At 41.8% G+C, this 16,861-nt stretch overlaps 1 protein-coding gene across 5 annotated transcripts; it reads right to left on the bottom strand.

The window, feature by feature from the left end:
- Positions 1–2,194: 2,194 nt before the first annotated feature.
- Positions 2,195–16,853, bottom strand: ccdc135 (coiled-coil domain containing 135). Of its 5 annotated transcripts, XM_077512127.1 has the most exons (18): positions 16,522–16,853; positions 15,942–16,089; positions 15,643–15,796; positions 15,431–15,556; positions 14,609–14,803; positions 14,410–14,541; positions 14,128–14,346; positions 12,806–12,931; positions 12,562–12,640; positions 10,713–10,841; positions 10,504–10,632; positions 9,033–9,256; positions 7,719–7,937; positions 7,533–7,643; positions 6,161–6,271; positions 5,191–5,385; positions 3,584–3,723; positions 2,201–3,512 (listed from the first exon to the last, which is right to left on the bottom strand). In XM_077512127.1, the coding sequence occupies exons 2-18, from the start codon at positions 16,046–16,048 to the stop codon at positions 3,425–3,427; spliced, it is 2,484 nt and encodes an 827-aa protein (XP_077368253.1). In that variant the 5' UTR covers positions 16,049–16,089; positions 16,522–16,853; the 3' UTR covers positions 2,201–3,424. The 5 variants fall into 5 exon arrangements, 4 of the variants coding, with proteins under 4 accessions (XP_077368254.1, XP_077368251.1, XP_077368252.1 ...); XM_077512125.1 differs by having other exon boundaries at positions 2,197–3,723; XM_077512126.1 differs by lacking the exon at positions 16,522–16,853 and adding an exon at positions 16,421–16,439 and having other exon boundaries at positions 2,197–3,723.
- Positions 16,854–16,861: the final 8 nt, after the last annotated feature.

Genomic DNA, 16,861 nt, shown 5'->3' with positions numbered 1-16,861 from the left:
GAACACGACTTCCTGGTGGGGGGTTCCTTGCCGGCCTCCAACCTGGAGACGCCGGGCAGTCCTCTTCCTTTCAACTTTGAAGGAATACAAGACGAAGTGGAGGACCTGTACGACAAGTTTCCTTTGGAAGGACGAAAAGTCAGCAAGAAGCTGGAGAGCCTTAGACATGGCATTGCAAAGTTCTCCGAACAGCTGAGAGATCAAATTTACAATTACATCGAGGCCAACCAGGCCAGCTTCACCGGAGGGTGTTCAGAAAGGCAATCACCGCAGCAAGACGTCCGGCATCCAGAAGTCATGAAAAACATTATTGAGGATTCCGTAGGGAAATTTTTGCAACAGGTGCTCCTCTGGATAGAGATGGAGCCAAGAAAAAGGAAAGCCAGTGCCGATGAGGTGTGCGGTGCATTAAAAGACATCGACGCTCTCATCAGCACCATTGTGACCTCAGAAACCGAATCTTCGGAGACGGAGTCCGAAACTTCACTGTCTGCGTCTAGCCAACAGGATCAGAACGACACAGAGCCCATAATCACAGAGTCTTCGCTACGAGAGGTGACCAGGAACTTCGTCAGCATGCTGATCATCACAATGGTCAAGTACTTCCCGAAGAAGGTCCGCAAGTCTCTGCAGCCAAATGACATCCTTGTGATCATCCGACGTCTCTCCGACAAAGTGCTCAAAGTCAACTTGGCATCGTTGGCGGCCGAGGACATGGTTAGCTACACGAGATTCATCCACGCGGTCATCAAATACCTCCTCAGACAGTTTGGCTCTCAGGAGACGCTGCTCGATGCATTGATGTCTGATGAGCCGAGCTTTGACGACGCGGTGTTGACACACCTGACCAACACACTCAACAACTGGCATGACAGAGCAGACGAGAGCAGAATCAGGAGGTTCTTTTCTGCTGTGGGCAGAGCGCTCATGAGACCCTTCACGGTTTTCAGTCTTGAAAACTAACTTTCCCGCAGAGTTGTCTTGAAGCTATAGCTAAAAGTAACCCATGGTCTTTGACTTTTTTTTTTTTTTTTTTTTTTTCCACCGCAAAAACACATGGTTCTGGAAAAACTGGGGCTCCACAAGCAACTCTTTGCTGGTCCAGATGGACGGCATCTTGGTAGATGTGACCCAAAAAACCCTGAAGCCAACTTTCAGGCATGATTTTGTAGCAAGTAATCAGCTCATTCTTATCATACTCTGCTTTGCAACCAGACGTTAAGATTTCTGATGTCATGTATGAAGGTTTGGCTGGTGTTTAAGAGACAGAACTGTAGCACTCAACCAGCACTGGCACCAGATCACTGTGAAAGTGGTTTCATACCTCATCACAGTAAAACTCCCCATGAAGCTAGGGCTGGCCGATATAAACGGCATATTGAATATAAGGTATACATTTTGCCGAAGATGGAGATTTTCACGCTACCGTCTTACCGCGGTAGTGCATGACAGTTGATGACGTCAACGTATCTGCGTCCAACATGGCGAACAGCTCGCAGGCGGCCAGCTTGACTCGTCCTCACGCCACTGTCGACTTCCAACATCAACACAACACAATTCATCTTGCGAGAGTAAGGTTAAATTAAGGACACTAAGAAAGTTAATTAGTCTGTCGTGTGATTCGACAAGTCTTCGGCGTTAGCAACTAGCCACTAACGGCCCGGGAGCGTAAACAAAGTGTTTGAAGAGCTAAACTGCAGCTGCATTCACATACTGTCGGACATTTCAAACTGACAAAAAAAAAGTCCATTAATGCATTAACTGTTTATAATATCAAAGATCTAAACAATGTAAGCGTTCTATCTATAAAAGATGGCATACAGAGGAATGATGATATCACTGTTTTTGTTTTTTTTTTGTTTTTTTTCTTTTTTACTTAATTACAATCAATGGTCCAACTAGTCACTTATGTTTACAATAGAGAATCATCTACTAGGCTTCCATCCTCCATTCAGGTTGTTGGTATGTCAATGAATCAAAAATAAAGAATAAACCAGCAGTTTTATATAATTCCTTTAACATTTACCATCAACAAATGGGACCAACCGTTACTACAGTCCCTTTTAAACAGGCATTAAACAAAACATTGAACAGGAAATACGCAGCCTGAGTCATATATGTAGTAGTATGGCAGTTTTATTTTATTTTCATCAGTTACCCGAGTTTACATATTATACCACCTGCAATGTGCTCACATATTACTGATTGGGGAACACATCATCATCCAAAGTAATGTTCAATCTGGCACCATTGCTCCCTTCCCCTTCCCACAACGCTGGTAATTTTCCACTCTGAAGTTCCTGTTAACGCTGTTTTCTAGAAATATGTTGTTTATTTCGGTACATAATCTAAGAATATGACATGACTTTACAGATTTAGCATTACAGTAAAAACGAGAACTGTATGTCCGACCAGCGTGGGACTGGACTATTAAATATATAATAACGTGACAAATGTACTTATAGGGGCGGTCACGATATACTAAAAAAAAAAAAGCATGCGATTCGTGGGGTGACACTTTGACACATTTACATTTGATGAGCTAGCAATATATATTTATTGTTTCGACGACAGTCGTATCATTGCCACATTCTAGTTTTATCTAGTTTCATCTTCAGCAATCAGAGGGGTCCAAAAGAGCAGGCAGCAGCAGTCGCCACCAGATGGCGCCAAAGGCTGGGTAGCGTCTGCAAAGGTCCATCGTTGAAGTGGTTCGGCCGATCCAGAGCAAGCCAGCTGAGAGGGTCGGACATCATCTTAATGTGAAAAGAACACATCAATCGTTTCTGATTCCTATGCAGTAATTATTCGTCATTTTACAATGCACATCCTGTTGAACTTAACAAAATAAAAGCCTTCAGCGAATGCATATATTGTGGGGACTGTGTTTTATTTTAGAGTTTTAAAAATGTGCAAAATTTCACAAGTTATTTCATGTAAAAAATTAGGCAGCTCCTAATCTGGAAAGAGAAATGCACTGAGCTGTCACCATTGTCTTGCAAATGCAATTGTGCCATGTTGTGGTGAGGTGACAGAAAAATGACCAACACAAATCAGTCACACTTGGGCTTGTTTTTTACAGTACAGTTCATATTTTATTTTTTATTTTATTTTTCATGAATTGTTGTGAAATTTACTGTATCAATAATGAAAAAATAAAACCATATTTAAATCAGGGGGGGGGGGAAGTGTACATTTTATTGTAAATTTAGATATGAATTCAGATGTAAAATGTGCGATTAATCGTCAGTTAGTTATTAAAGTCATAAGATTAATTACATTTAAAAATTTTAATGGATTGACTGACACCTCTAGTTTGCACTATGGAGAACATTTTTAAGACTTGTTAACTTCAAAAACCATCCGACATTCTTGTTGCTGCTTTCAATCCACAGCATAAAATGATCCGTTATGTGTTGTGCATTCAGTTGAGTAGGTATGGCGCCAGTCTGGGGTCTTGTTTCAGCCTTTGGTCCAGTGCCCGGTATCTTTGAGCCGCCGACCTCTTGTGCCTGCAAAGAACACAAATTGTGTCATGCTGCGTGCGCGTGCAAACGTGCGCGAGTGATCCAGATCGACAAACATGCTGAGACGTTTCTGGGCGATGTGGATCTGAAAGATGTGCTGGGCGCAGTAGGCCTGATACTCCTTCTCCTCTTGGTGGCTCATGTCCTGATGGTTCTCCTGGTAATGTTCTTGAATCTTCTGCAGCGCCTGTGTCGCCTGCACATGCACGCACGCACACGTTGACATATGACTGACACTATCAAAGTAAAAGCGATGGAGATGTCACTGCCGTCTGCTCCGAATATTCTTCTCATGTCACAGAACTTATAAGGTAACCAAAATATCAAACACAAAGACAAACAGGGCCCGGTTGTTCAATTCACCGGTTATTTTAACGACTGTTTAACCCCTAACCGCCGGTTAAATTCTTAACCCGCTGTTAACCGCTAACCGGCCGCTCAATATGCGTTGTTCAAAACACGGTTAGTTACGCCGTTTGTTAACGGCACTGTCACAAAGTTAACCGTGTCGTTTTTACGTCACTGGTTACCACCGATATATCCCACAAGTCTTCTTTTTGTTTACTTCCGGGTCAGCGAAAGTAATGGATACTATCCAAATGACCCCTGGCACTCGACGAAAAAAAAAGTTTTCTGCTGACGAAGAAAACGTTAATCAGTCAATGGTTGAAGTAATTTAGGAGATTTTGTGACATTTATTTATTTTTAATTCATCTTTCTTTATTTTTGTTTTCTTTCTGTCCATTTTTAGAACTTGTCTTAAAAACACATTTTTATTCCTTCTCTGTTGACTCAGCATGAGACTTTGAATTTTATTACTGCTATGAGGTAACGTGTGCTTAACTCAGTGCTTTTCAAATAGTGGGGCGGGGGCGGGCCCCCCCATTTGGGGCTCCATCAAGGGGGGCGCGTTTGACCTCGGGGAACATGCTTTTTTATCTTTTTTTATTTTTATTTTATTTTATTTTATTTACTATCCTAGAATAAAGTGCAATTCACCTCCACTACATTAGGGGGCAGTGGCGCTCTCCTTATTGGCAGAGATGTTTTCTTCTTACTAGGTGGGGCATGACAGAAAATAATTGAGAAGCACCGGCTTAACTTAACTCTTCATCAGATTCATCACCAACGTCAAAAGTCAAGATCGACTATCTTTTTTTTTTTTTTTTTTTTTTTTAAAAGAAGAAGAAAAAAAAAAAAAAAAAAAAAAAGATCGACTCTCTTTCGTGCGCTCAGTGGACATCATGAAGGCAGCATTAGCCACGAACACGTAGTTAACGAGGCACGACTCTGTTTAAAAGTTAGCGGCGGTCCTTAGGCGTGTTAACTTTAACAGGAAGTTAACAGCCGGTTAAAGTTAGCAGAGTTTTGAACAACAAGATAACAGTGCCGTTAAAAGTTAACGGTCGGTTAAATCTACTTAACCAATGGTTAAAGCGATAGCCGAGTTTTGAACAACCGGGCCCAAGTCTTTATTTATTTATTCGTTTATTCACTTACGCGGATCGTATTTAACATTTATCTTTTGTGGATTTTGATACAGAAATGTCCGAGAGCTTTTGTAAAGACATCCGGGAGCTCAAATTGTGAACACAAAAAAAATGCAAATGCACAACAAATGTCTTAACATGCGTTGACGCTGTGAGCTTCCAGCTTCCACTACCTGATCATGACGTTCCTGGATGAGTTGCGCCTGCGCGACCATGCACGCCTTGAAGTTCAACAAGCTATCGTCGTACAGACGCTGCGCGTCCTCCGCGCTCGCAATCTCAATGTCACTCAGTCTGCTGAGGAAGGGAGCCAGGAAGTCGTTTTCCTTCTCCTGCAACCACCGCTGTTCCTCAGCTGCCACACGCTCCTAAGTGACACAGACAGACACAATGCGCGCACTTGTTTATATTGTTTATCGATGAGGAATCAACTCAACTTTATTTCTAAAGAGCTTTAAGAACAGGCATTGCTGTATACAAAGTGCTGTAAATAAACAAACATCAGTTTTGCAGTAAACAAGAACAAAGCCAACATTTTATTTTAAGCACTTCCAACTATTGGCATATAATGATTAAATCTTACCTTTGACACCGCGGCGATGTAAATATTAACGAAATATTAGGTGTTTTGCTGGTTAGTTTTCTTTTTTTTTTTTCTTTTTTTCTTTTTCTTTCTTTTTTTTTTTTTTTTTATAAGGCTTTAGGTGAATTAATGAGTATAAATTTATACGTATTTGCACGAACATGCTGGTTAGTTTTCTAACGCGGAAGTAAAACGGCCAGTTCAGTAAAGCCCCGCCTCTCCCCGTGTGATTGCCGCGCCCCCGACGAGCCGACTGCAGTCTGCTGTTGTAACTCTGCGTTTGAGCACATCTCTCGTCGTGATGGGCATTACGGCTCTTTTAGGTGAACTGAATCACTAGAATCAGTTCATTGAAAAGAACCGTTCAAAAGATTCGTTCACTGAATCGTTAATCAAATCGACGGACATGTCAGTCCATATGTATTTATCCGATGCTTTGTGTCATTGTGCACTTGCCGCAAGGTGGGCATCGCCAAAGACGGGAATTGCAGCTTAACGGAAAGTGCCGAGCGCTGGTCGTTTGTTTTCGCGGCATGTCGTGCGTTACACCAGAACCGAACCATTTCTTCCCGGAGATTGTGGGCCTTGGCGGCGCCAGTGGCGGTCCATGGTGAGAAGTGAAGGAGAATGTCTGTCTCCTCCTGGTCCCTGCAGGCCACGATGTCCCGCACCTGTGCACACACCAGCTACATTACCCGCATATCATGACCATACATGTATCTATGTACAGTGGAAGCTCGACTTACGAACGTCTCTTCGTACGAAATTTGCGAGTTACGAAACGCCTCAACGGGAAAATATTGCCTCTTGTTACAAAATAAATTTCTAGATACGAAGGTAAAAATACATTACCGAACGCAACATACTTTTGGCTATGGCTATTTCCTACCATAGGTATCTATGAGCGTAAATACTAGATCGGTGTCTGTACAGCGTCCTCATCATTCATCCTGAGGCCCATGAGGTGTTCCGATAGTGTTTCGTAAATGTATGAACTAACGGCCGACGAACTTGTGCAAAAATTCAAACAATTGGTGATTGATGAAGGCACAGTAAGTTTTTAATTGCGACGAGACGGGCCTTTTTTTGGAAAAGATGCCTCGCCATACCGGAAGTTTCCATCAAGTTTCAGAATTTGTTGAAAAGAATCGGCCAGAAAAAGTGTTCACCAGTCGGGCGTTTGATGATGTTTGCCTTGGACATTTCCGAAGGATTGTTTAAAAAAATAAAAAATAAAAATTAAAATTAAAAAAAGCAAACATCTGTGGATCACTTCTTTACAAAAAAAAAAAAAAAACACTTCTGAGAGAGGAGAACATGAACCAAAGAGGGCAAAAAACGACGAGGACAGCAGTTAAAAAGGTAAATGAGCATCATTTTTATTCTTTATTCTTTGTTTTTTACATTATGCACAACTCTCATTTATTGTGCAATAATCTAATTGTAACATGTATTTGTGACATGTTTTGATGCATTTTTATGCTTTATAAAACATTTATGTCTAAATTTTGGGAGGCTTGGAACGGATTAGGGCATTTACATGGAAAATGCGTCTCTTACTTACAAAATTTTCTACTTAAGAACTTTCTTCCAGAACTAATTAATTTCGTAAGTAGAGGTACCACTGTAAGTATATATTTATATGTGACCAAAAGCGACGTGTAAACAAAGCAGTGAAAAAAATACATGCTCCATCCTAGTCGCTTTGGGAAAGCTTTCCCACTGCTTTTGTTCACATGGAAGATGACCCGGAAGTGTTTACGGCGCACCTAACATGACATGGTAGGCGAAAAAACAACTTTGCGTTCCCTCGCAAGTATTTTATTTATTTTTTCTACCATGTCATCCTCCGTGATAGTGATGACATAATACTTGATCCAGTGGAAAACAAGAAGAGGAATAAATTGTGAATAAGAATAAAAGTGCTCTCACCTCTTTCTTGGAACTCTTGATCTGAAGAGCCACGTCCTTCTCTGCTTCGACGAGGTCTGAGAGAAGGTCGTAGAGCGCCAGTGTGTGGAGGGGCTTCTGGGCAGGATCCACCTCAACAAAAGAAAAACAAAAACAATGTCACTGTGCTGCGCTTGTTAGTTGTCACACTGGTTGCTTATGGCTTACGTGGAAGCCGGAAACCATGTCGGCCCTGAAGTCCTCGGCCCAGTGCTGCTGGTTATTTGCCAGTCGCGGTTTGATAAAGGTCCTCATGCACGGGACGAAGCGGTTTTCCTCCAGATGGTATTTCACCTCGATCCTCCTCTGCGAAGCCACGAACACTCGCTCAGCCACGTCTTCGTTGGCGTCCTTTTCTGGATTTCTGTGGAAACGCTCAAGAACTTTCTGTGTGCACGCACACACACATACAGGACTGTCAGAAAATTGGAATATTGTGATAAAGTCCTTTATTTTCTGTAATGCAATTAAACAAAAAAACAACAAAAATGTCATACATTCTGAATTCGTTACAAATCAACTGAAATATTGCAAGCCTTTTATCATTTTAATATTGCTGATTATGGCTTACAGCTTAAGAAAACTCAACCTATCTCAAAATATTAGAATATCATAAAAAAAAGTATACTAGCAGGCTATTCAACTAATCACTTGACTCGTCTAATTAACGCGAAACACCTGCAAGTGTTTCCAAGTGAATCCAGAATAGACGCGCACTAATCTACAAGTTGTTTGTCTTTTCGAAGGCGCGCGGATCAGCCGTCTGCAGGGCGACGCCCGGTGATACGAACGAACAGAAAAGGAGTGCCCGGCGGTAACGCCGTCTGACTTTTTTCAGAAAAGAGTATTGTGATGGAAATGTATCACACTTTTGAAAACAAATAGTTTTTAGAAGAAAAACGCTTTATTTCCGACACCCCAGCCAGCTTGCTGGACTATTTTCCTCTCGTCCAACGCCGAACGCTGTCAGGGGTAAGTCAGTGCTGATCGCACACACTGGAGGTGAGGATGAAATTGAGATTCATGTCAAAAAAGCCGAACTAACCCTTTAAAATAGAATGTAGAAGCCAATTAATACTGTATTTTAATGTATACATGCGTCAGGGTAATATAGCCTATTTTGTTAATTAATTTGGAGATGACATAGGCTATTGTTTTTATTATTTTATCAAACACTGTAGTTGCTTCGCGAGCTGCTCGGCTCCATCTTGTCTTTAGTTGTTCCGGTTTATGTGCTGTCACATGACTGTCACAATTATTGCTATTAATTTTTAAAATAGTTAGAAGTTAAATAGTTATATTAAGTTGAAAACAAGCACACATTTACATTTTCTCTCAAAAAATACATGTATATCATTTTATCATTTTTTTTTTTTTTTAAATGGCGGTATTTAAAGTGACACCGTTTCTATTTTTAGACACGTCTGTGGGGTCAAAATCGGGCTATTTTCTTGTCGTCAGACCAGGGCATGAGTGATTTACCAGCAGAGGTCGCTCTTCTGGCTCTGCCTTGACACTCTCCTCTGGCAAGCGGACGTTGCTGTCGAAGATGACATGTCTGTAGTAGAGGAAGTCCTCGCGGCCCCTAAAATTCTCCGTCATCTGCTCTGGCGTGTCCACACGGCGCACCAGGCCATCCTCACGAGCGCCACTGAATTCCATCTCATGCTCAACGCCATCTGTTTGAGTGGACGTGAACCTGTGAACTGAAAATAAAGTGAGTGGTATGTAACAATTTGTGTCAGTTAACTCTTTTACTGCCACATGTTATCGAAACGTTATCATTCACGTCATCCTTGAAAACGTTCCATTTCATCAGATTTCGTCATCTTTCATTGTAATTTGATACACGGGCAGCCCATTGAAGAGATACAATGCTGCCATCTGGTGGCCATAGTTAGTGAGTGTTTTTGATTCCACAACCCGTTGACCAGGCAGCGCTGCACTTAGATGTTGCACTGCCCATTGATTTAAAAAAATAAATAAATAAATAAAAATAACGTAGTTGACGTCATTTTACGTTTATGGCGGCATACATTGTGATTTTATTAATCGTGATTAAACGTTTTTGGCAGTCAAAGAGTTAAAAGTGGAGTTTAAAACAAAATGGAAAGGATGGTTGTGGAATAAGAAGAGAGGCAGACTGGGCGGAGTCTTTTTACACTGTAGACTTATTACAAGGTTTGGACATTGTTTAAATTTGAACGACTCTGGTCCGAATTCCGGCTACTCATTTTGATTCAGATTCTTATCATGGCGGGTAAAAAAATAAAAAAAATAAAATAAAAAAAATAAAAAATAAAAATTTGAATGGTTCAATCAGTGGTGACCAGCGTTGGAACTAACGCCCTTACATTCATCACTTTACATAACTAAACTAATTTTTTTGCTGTAAATTCTAACGTAACTTATTTATATTTTCCCATTCTATAACGGACGTAGAGTTATTGTACGAGCGATACTTAAAGGATACTTGACTCATTTGGCCATTTTCAGCAGTGAAAAGTTTATATTTTGTCCAGAATTAATTTGATAACGTCATTATTTTTCTATTTTCTATTTTATGTTAAATTAATACCTTTAAAAAATCCTTTTTCTACTCGCTGTCGACTGAAGATGATATCACCTGTGCTTAGGAAGTACGTAACGACCAATCATGGCTCACCTGTTTTCTGAGTTTGCTCAGTAAAGTGAGCCATGATTGGTCGTTACCGACTTCCTCAGCACAAGTCACGTCATCATCAGTCGACACAAAGTGGAAAAATTAGTTTTTAAAGGTATTAATTGTACAGGAAAAACAATGAAGTTATCACATTCATTGTAGACACAATATAAACGTTTTACTACTGAAAATGGCTCAATGAGTCAAGTATCCCTTTAATTTATTTATGTTACGTGACCCAAGTGTCATTAGCGTGTGTGTGCGTGCGAGGGAGATGTAAGAATAACTTGCATAAAAGATGAAAGTGCCGCCCCGGCGTGAAGCGCTCAGTGGTGATGCCTGTCACCTCGTTGACTTCTCGCTCCCTCAGGTGGTCGTTTCTGTCCTGGTACCACTCCTTCACCGTCACCAACTCTGTGCCTGCGACACACACACACACACACACAAACACACACTCGATACACATGCGATGCACACATACGCTTTGCATGCGCGCTCACAGTCCAGGTCCTTGTAGATGCTCAGTCGAGTCACCAGACCGTCCATTCGCAGGTCAGGCGCAAACTTCTCCAGTTCGACTTTCTTATGGAGGGTCAACCTCCGACCTCCTGGCCAACGAGTCTCCAAGTCTGAACACAACGTAAAACATGCGGTGACATGTCACGATTGAGTTTTTTTCTCATGAAAACAAGAACAAGAGTTCACTGCAGACCTCCACCCAGAAAGCAACAAACCGTACGCCTTCGAACATTAGCAGTTCATGTCTTGATCAACGGTAAAGTGTAAGTCAAGCTTCGACGATGAGGGTTTGGAACTTTGTTTCAATGGATTCATTTCACAACAAAATGAAAGAGCTTCTGTTCTTCACAAAGTCGAACAAAGAATTTGCACATTGTACCCACCTGAGCTTCACTGAAACTTGGCCCAGCGAACGCACCCTAGATGCGGCGCTACATCTCCACAGACTCCAACATCACCACGTCAGGGCGCGCGCTCCCCGTTCGCCATGTCGCCAATGACGAGGTGAAAGGGGGAGTGGCCACGTAAATATTCCCCACGCCCGCCACATTGGCACGGCTAATTTGTCAAAATTGCACTGGGGGAATATTACGGAAGCGTAGAGCTGCCAATGTGGAGTAAACATTTTTGGCTGGCGAGTATGTTTGAACATACTCGCAAATATGTTCATACCTACTTGGAAATATGTTCGAACATAGTCTCAAATACGTTCGAACATAGTTGCAAATACGTTTGAACATACTCGATTGCTGTGGTACTCAAGTGTGCAAGCGTAATCACCCACTGCTTTATGGGGCGAAAAATTACTAACCCAAATCATGCACGGCAGACATAATAAATTGTAAAAGTTGCGAATAAACACTGTTTTTTTTTATCTACTTAATTTTCTAATGAATTGGTAATGTGGTCCAAATGACTAAAAAAAAAGAAAAAGAAAAAAAAAAGAGGTTTTGTTTTCACTTGCGCATGCGCAAATAATACCCTGTGGCATTATGGGAAGGTATGCTAACTTTATAGCATGTAGCCTACAAGTACGTTAGAACGTATTTGCAAGTACGTTCAAACATATTTGCGAGTATGTTCGAACATATTTGCAAGCATGTTCGAACGTATTTGCGTGTATGTTCGAATGGATTTCAATACGTTCGAATGTATTTCAATACGTTCAAACGCATTTGCGAGCATGTTCGATCGCATTTGCGAGTATGTTCGAACGTATTTGCGAGTATGTTCGAACTCATTTGCGAGTATGTTCGAACATATTTGTGAGTATGTTCAACCGTATTTGCGAGTACGTTCGAACGTATTTGCGAGTACGTTCGAACGTATTTGCGAGTATGTTCGACCGTATTTGCGAGTATGTTCGAACATATTTGCGAGTATGTTCGACCGTATTTGCGAGTACGTTCGAACGTATTTGCGAGTACGTTCGAACGTATTTGCGAGTACGTTCGAACGTATTTGCGAGTATGTTCGAACGCATTTGCGAGTATGTTCGAACTCATTTGCGAGTATGTTCGAACATATTTGTGAGTATGTTCGACCGTATTTGCGAGTATGTTCAAACGCATATGCAAGTATGTTCGAACATATTTGCGAGTATGTTCGATTTAATTTGCGAGTATTTTCGAACATATGTTCGAACATATTTGTACGTAAATAAATGACTAAATAAAATTTAAAAAATGAAAAAAAAACAAAATTAAAAAAAGAGAGAGTACAAAAGTACCGGAAATCTGTACCGTTGAGTACCGGTATCGATTCCCAGGTAAGAGCTGCATATGTCAAAATTATTGAACAGGGTGTAATGTGGGATCGGACTTTGGCTACCTTGTTTGGAAATGCTGATGGGCGTGACCCAGGATCTTGGCATCTCAAACACACGGGCGTCCTCTTCCTCTTCTTCCTCCTTCACACAAAAACCTTCACAATGTCTTTCTTTGACCCTGCAGCTACTTCATGTTCTATTCTGAAAGCATTTTGCCTCTATTTGATTGCGTTTGAGTGTCACTTTCTGATATCTGTCTTTGCCTCGTGCACAGGCACGAACGCACGAACGTTCGTACTCACGTACCCAATTCATGCCCATCATTTTCATCTCTTTCCTCTTCAGGAGGTTGATGCTCAGTTGTCGTTTGCTGATGACGCCAAACAAGACGGGCTCCCACAATTTGATGTCATGCAGGTCATACACCATCTCCTGCACGCACGCACATGCAAACACGTACACATTATTTTTAAGACGTTCGTTATTCTTGCAGGTTTTTTTGGTAGTTCACTGTTCCATTGCCTCCCTGACTGACACTAAGCATTGAAATTGCTGCTCACCAGTCCCTCAAGGGTGGGTCGGACTGAGAGAACACATTTCACCGCTCGAACGTTTAATAATTTTCTCAGTTCATCATCTTTTTCATTTCCGCAAAGATGCTTTAAAACTGTCAATTTCAAAGCAACGTAAAGTCGAATTGTTATGGACTTTTTACACTACAGATAGATCGATAAGGTTTTTTCTCAGGGCCGATACCGATGCCGATTATTAGTAGTTATAGGGATACTTTACTTATTTAGCCATTTTTGGCAGTCAAACATGAATATTTTGCCTATAATAAATTTGATATTTACATTATTTCTCATGTACAATTAGTACGTTTAACAACACATTTTGCAACTTGCTGTCGACAGAAAATGACATCACAGGGGCTCAGTTAACCAATCACAGCTCAGCTTGTGAATGTCACATGACCAAACCTAGAAAACAGGTCATCTTATAAGCTTATATAGGTCTCTTATAAGGTCAACTGAAAATTTAAATACCGTATTTTCCGCACTGTAAGGCATTATAAGGCGCACCTTCAATGAATGGCATATTTTCAAACTTTTTCCATATATAAAGCGCTACAGAGGCTGGGGTTACGTTACGCATCCACTAGATGGTGCTGCGCTAAAGGGAATGTCAACAAAACGGTCAGATAGGTCAGTCAAACTTTATGAATAGATTACAAAGCAGCTTCCTGACAACTCCATTCACTCCCAAAATGAATAAAAAGGCTGTTTTATTATTTTCTCTGAGCTAAAGTATTAGTATTAGCGAGCGATCCAAGATGGCGGGATCTTCTGCGCCCACGCGTCACCGATCATGCAGGGTCACCTGTTGCGACTCAATATTGATCCATATATAAGGCGCACTGGATTCTAAGGCGCATGGTCAGCTTTTGAAAAAATTGAAGGCTTTTAGGTGCGTCTTATAGTCGCGAAAATATGGTAATTCCCTGAGATTAAAATGGGCTTAGTTTGACTTTTTTTCGGCCGGCAGATTTAAAAGGCCAATACTGATATAATCGGTCTCATCCCTATTTTACCTCAGCTCAAAATGACATGAAGGTTTTTGACACTCACAGCACAGCAGTCCTTGCAGTCCTGCATGTTGACGTAGTAGTTGAGGTTGTTCCACACACTCTCTATGCCCAGAAAATGCTCATTTGTGGTGCTATAGCTCCTTCCTGTCAGCGGATCTATGAAGAAGTTCTCCTGGACACTGCGGCACCCAGCCAACACCAGGACCCAGCAGTGGATCCGCAAACCCCGCAGGGAGTCGACCGGTGGCCGCGGGACCTCCTGCCGGGGTCAAAGGTCGTGAGTGCACCAGCTAAGTGACCCTGAGAAGTACTTTCACGTCACCTCCTGTTGCTTGGCTTTGGCTTCGGCCTCTTCCTGTTTCTTCTTGGCCTGTTGCGTCAAGAAACGGCTCTTTGGCTCGCGCTGAAATCTCAGGCCGGGGTCGCGTTCGCAAGGCAAGTCAGAGGCTGAAGCCTGCGCCACGCCAACAAGAGTTCACAGTCGGATCATGGACGCACACGCTACAGGCTGACTTTCCTACCTTTGCCAGGGCGTCCAGTAGGGGGCACTCTTGCAGCCTTTGGTCTAGCACGCACATCTCCTTGCTAGCGTAGCCACTGACGCAGTAAGCGTCGTAGTTGGCGCCCAGCAGCATACTGCACAGGACAGCAGCGTACTCAAAACATGTTGCTGTCTGACTACGCAACACCGAGGTGGCTGAGAACAAAACCCTGGGCTGCACACACACACGCACGCACACACGCACGCACAGTTTTCCCATTGTAAATGTTTAACATCCACATTTTCCCATACAAAGTTTCTCAACACTTGTTTTGTTGGGGAGAATTTTATGTATCAAGTATTAAGTGGTATTGGCACTTGACTACTCGAGTTGAGTACTGGTATCAGTTTGAAAAAAAAGTCCTTGGATCCGTTCTTTATAGAACACCAGGCAAAAACACTTCTGACAGAGAACATGGACCAAAAAGAAGGCAAAAAACGAAGAGGACAGCAGTTAAAAAGGTCAATGAGCATCATTTTTATTCTTTACTCTATTCTTCGTTTTTTACATTATGCACAACTCTCATTTATTGTGCAGTCTAATTGTAACATGTATTTGGTACATGTTTTGATGCATTTTTATGCTTTATAAAACATTTATGTCTGAATTTTGGGAGGCTTGGAACGGATTAGGGCATTTACATGGAAAATGCGTCTCTACTTACCAATTCATTTCGTAAGTAGAGGTACCACTGTACTTGTAATGAAACAGTGCAATGCTGTTGTTTTATATATATATATATATATATATATATATATATATATATATATATATATATATATATATATATATGTTACTCACAAGCTCTACAGGTGGCTCCAAAGGATTCAGAGACAGGAAGTCGGCCACAAACGAAGCACATCCTTCCCAATTGAGCAGCTCGGGATGGCTGGTCATGGTGGGGCGCAGCGTGGTCGACACAAACTTCTAAACACGGCCACACGTACGCACAGACACGGGTCGGACAAAGCTGCACGTTATGAGCGAAGTGTGAGGATTGTCGCCACGGTTACCTGGACACCGCATTCATTGATGGGGCAGATCAGCAGGGGTTTGCGTTCGGGACACAAAAGACGATACTGACACTGGAAGTTGTCTGCAATGGCCAGCAGCCGGATTTCCTCCGGGGAATTATGCCTGTATGACTCAGGAAGGAGCGTGCTGGACCTGTGAGAGACACTTGCAAGTCAAACTCGAGCTCAGTGGTTCTTAGGGTAAGGGGCTAGACTCTAGGAAATGCATTATGTCAATAGATGTCCTCACAAAGATATATGTACAAGGATGTGTGTGTGTGTGTGTGTGTGCCACTTACAGGAAATCGCACACAGCCGAGACACGTACGTCTTCTTCTGCCTGCTTGTCTCCATTCCCTGTTTGTTCCTCATTGTTCGACTCCTCCAGCGTCTCAGTCATCTCCATCGTTCACCTGTCCTGCCTATCAGCGGCCGGACTCATTTGCCCTTTGAGTGTAGAAAAATGGCATAGGTCCATAAACTCTGACGTCATTTATCTGCATCAGTTGGCTGCTTCTAATATTATTTTTTTTAATCGTTTGTCTGTTGGTAAGCCATCCATCCATCTATTTTCCCCAACCGCTTATCCTCACTAAAGTCAAGAAAATGTTATTTCATGCTGTACATTCAAAATAATAAATGAAACAATAGTGTCAGTCAGAAATGAGCATAAAGACACACATGTAAATGCATAATTGTGCCTTTTTTTTTTCTTTTTTTTTTTTACAGCGAGTTGTCAGAACTTTAAAATGTTCCAGTTAGCTTCTCCAAAACGTACCTACTATATTATTATATACGGTATTATCTATAGCCTATAATTACACAACAATATAACACATAAAATGAACATGAATGACACACACGTGAATGAAAACATACCGTCGTGTCTTCTCACCGGACTTTGTTTTCTGTCGTATGGTCGCCATGGTTACCGCCGTGCGGTACGACGTCACGCAGCTAATTTCTTTATTTCACGAGGAGTGGAACCGTCAGTTTATAACTTCGGTGCCGGTTGGCGTGGGTTCACTTATCTGGGATATCATGTGTGTGGTTTGCGTGATGTAAGCTTGTGTGAATGAGTGATTAAAAGAGAGAGAGTTAAAAATTCCCTGCGCCTCTCGTTACACGGTAGCGACACCTGTAATGTAATAGGGTTTTGAACCTTACAGTCTTCCGTAGCCAGGACGTAAAGTATGTTAGTGTCGTGAAGATGCACTAA

The sequence above is a fragment of the Festucalex cinctus genome, chromosome 2 (assembly GCF_051991245.1).
Source record: "Festucalex cinctus isolate MCC-2025b chromosome 2, RoL_Fcin_1.0, whole genome shotgun sequence".
In the NCBI taxonomy this organism is placed as follows: domain Eukaryota; kingdom Metazoa; phylum Chordata; class Actinopteri; order Syngnathiformes; family Syngnathidae; genus Festucalex; species Festucalex cinctus.
This window is presented reverse-complemented; position numbering and strand designations above follow the sequence as displayed.

Excerpts from the sequence above, each read along its gene's own strand:
- ccdc135 (XM_077512125.1), bottom strand. The coding sequence starts at position 16,048 with ATGGAGATGACTGAGACGCTGGAGGAGTCGAACAATGAGGAACAAACA. Across the intron at positions 12,932-14,127 it reads ACTGCAAGGACTGCTGTGCT|GAGATGGTGTATGACCTGCA; the intron begins GTGAGTGTCAAA and ends GCGTGCGTGCAG. Across the intron at positions 6,272-7,532 it reads TCAAGAGTTCCAAGAAAGAG|GTGCGGGACATCGTGGCCTG; the intron begins GTGAGAGCACTT and ends GTGTGTGCACAG.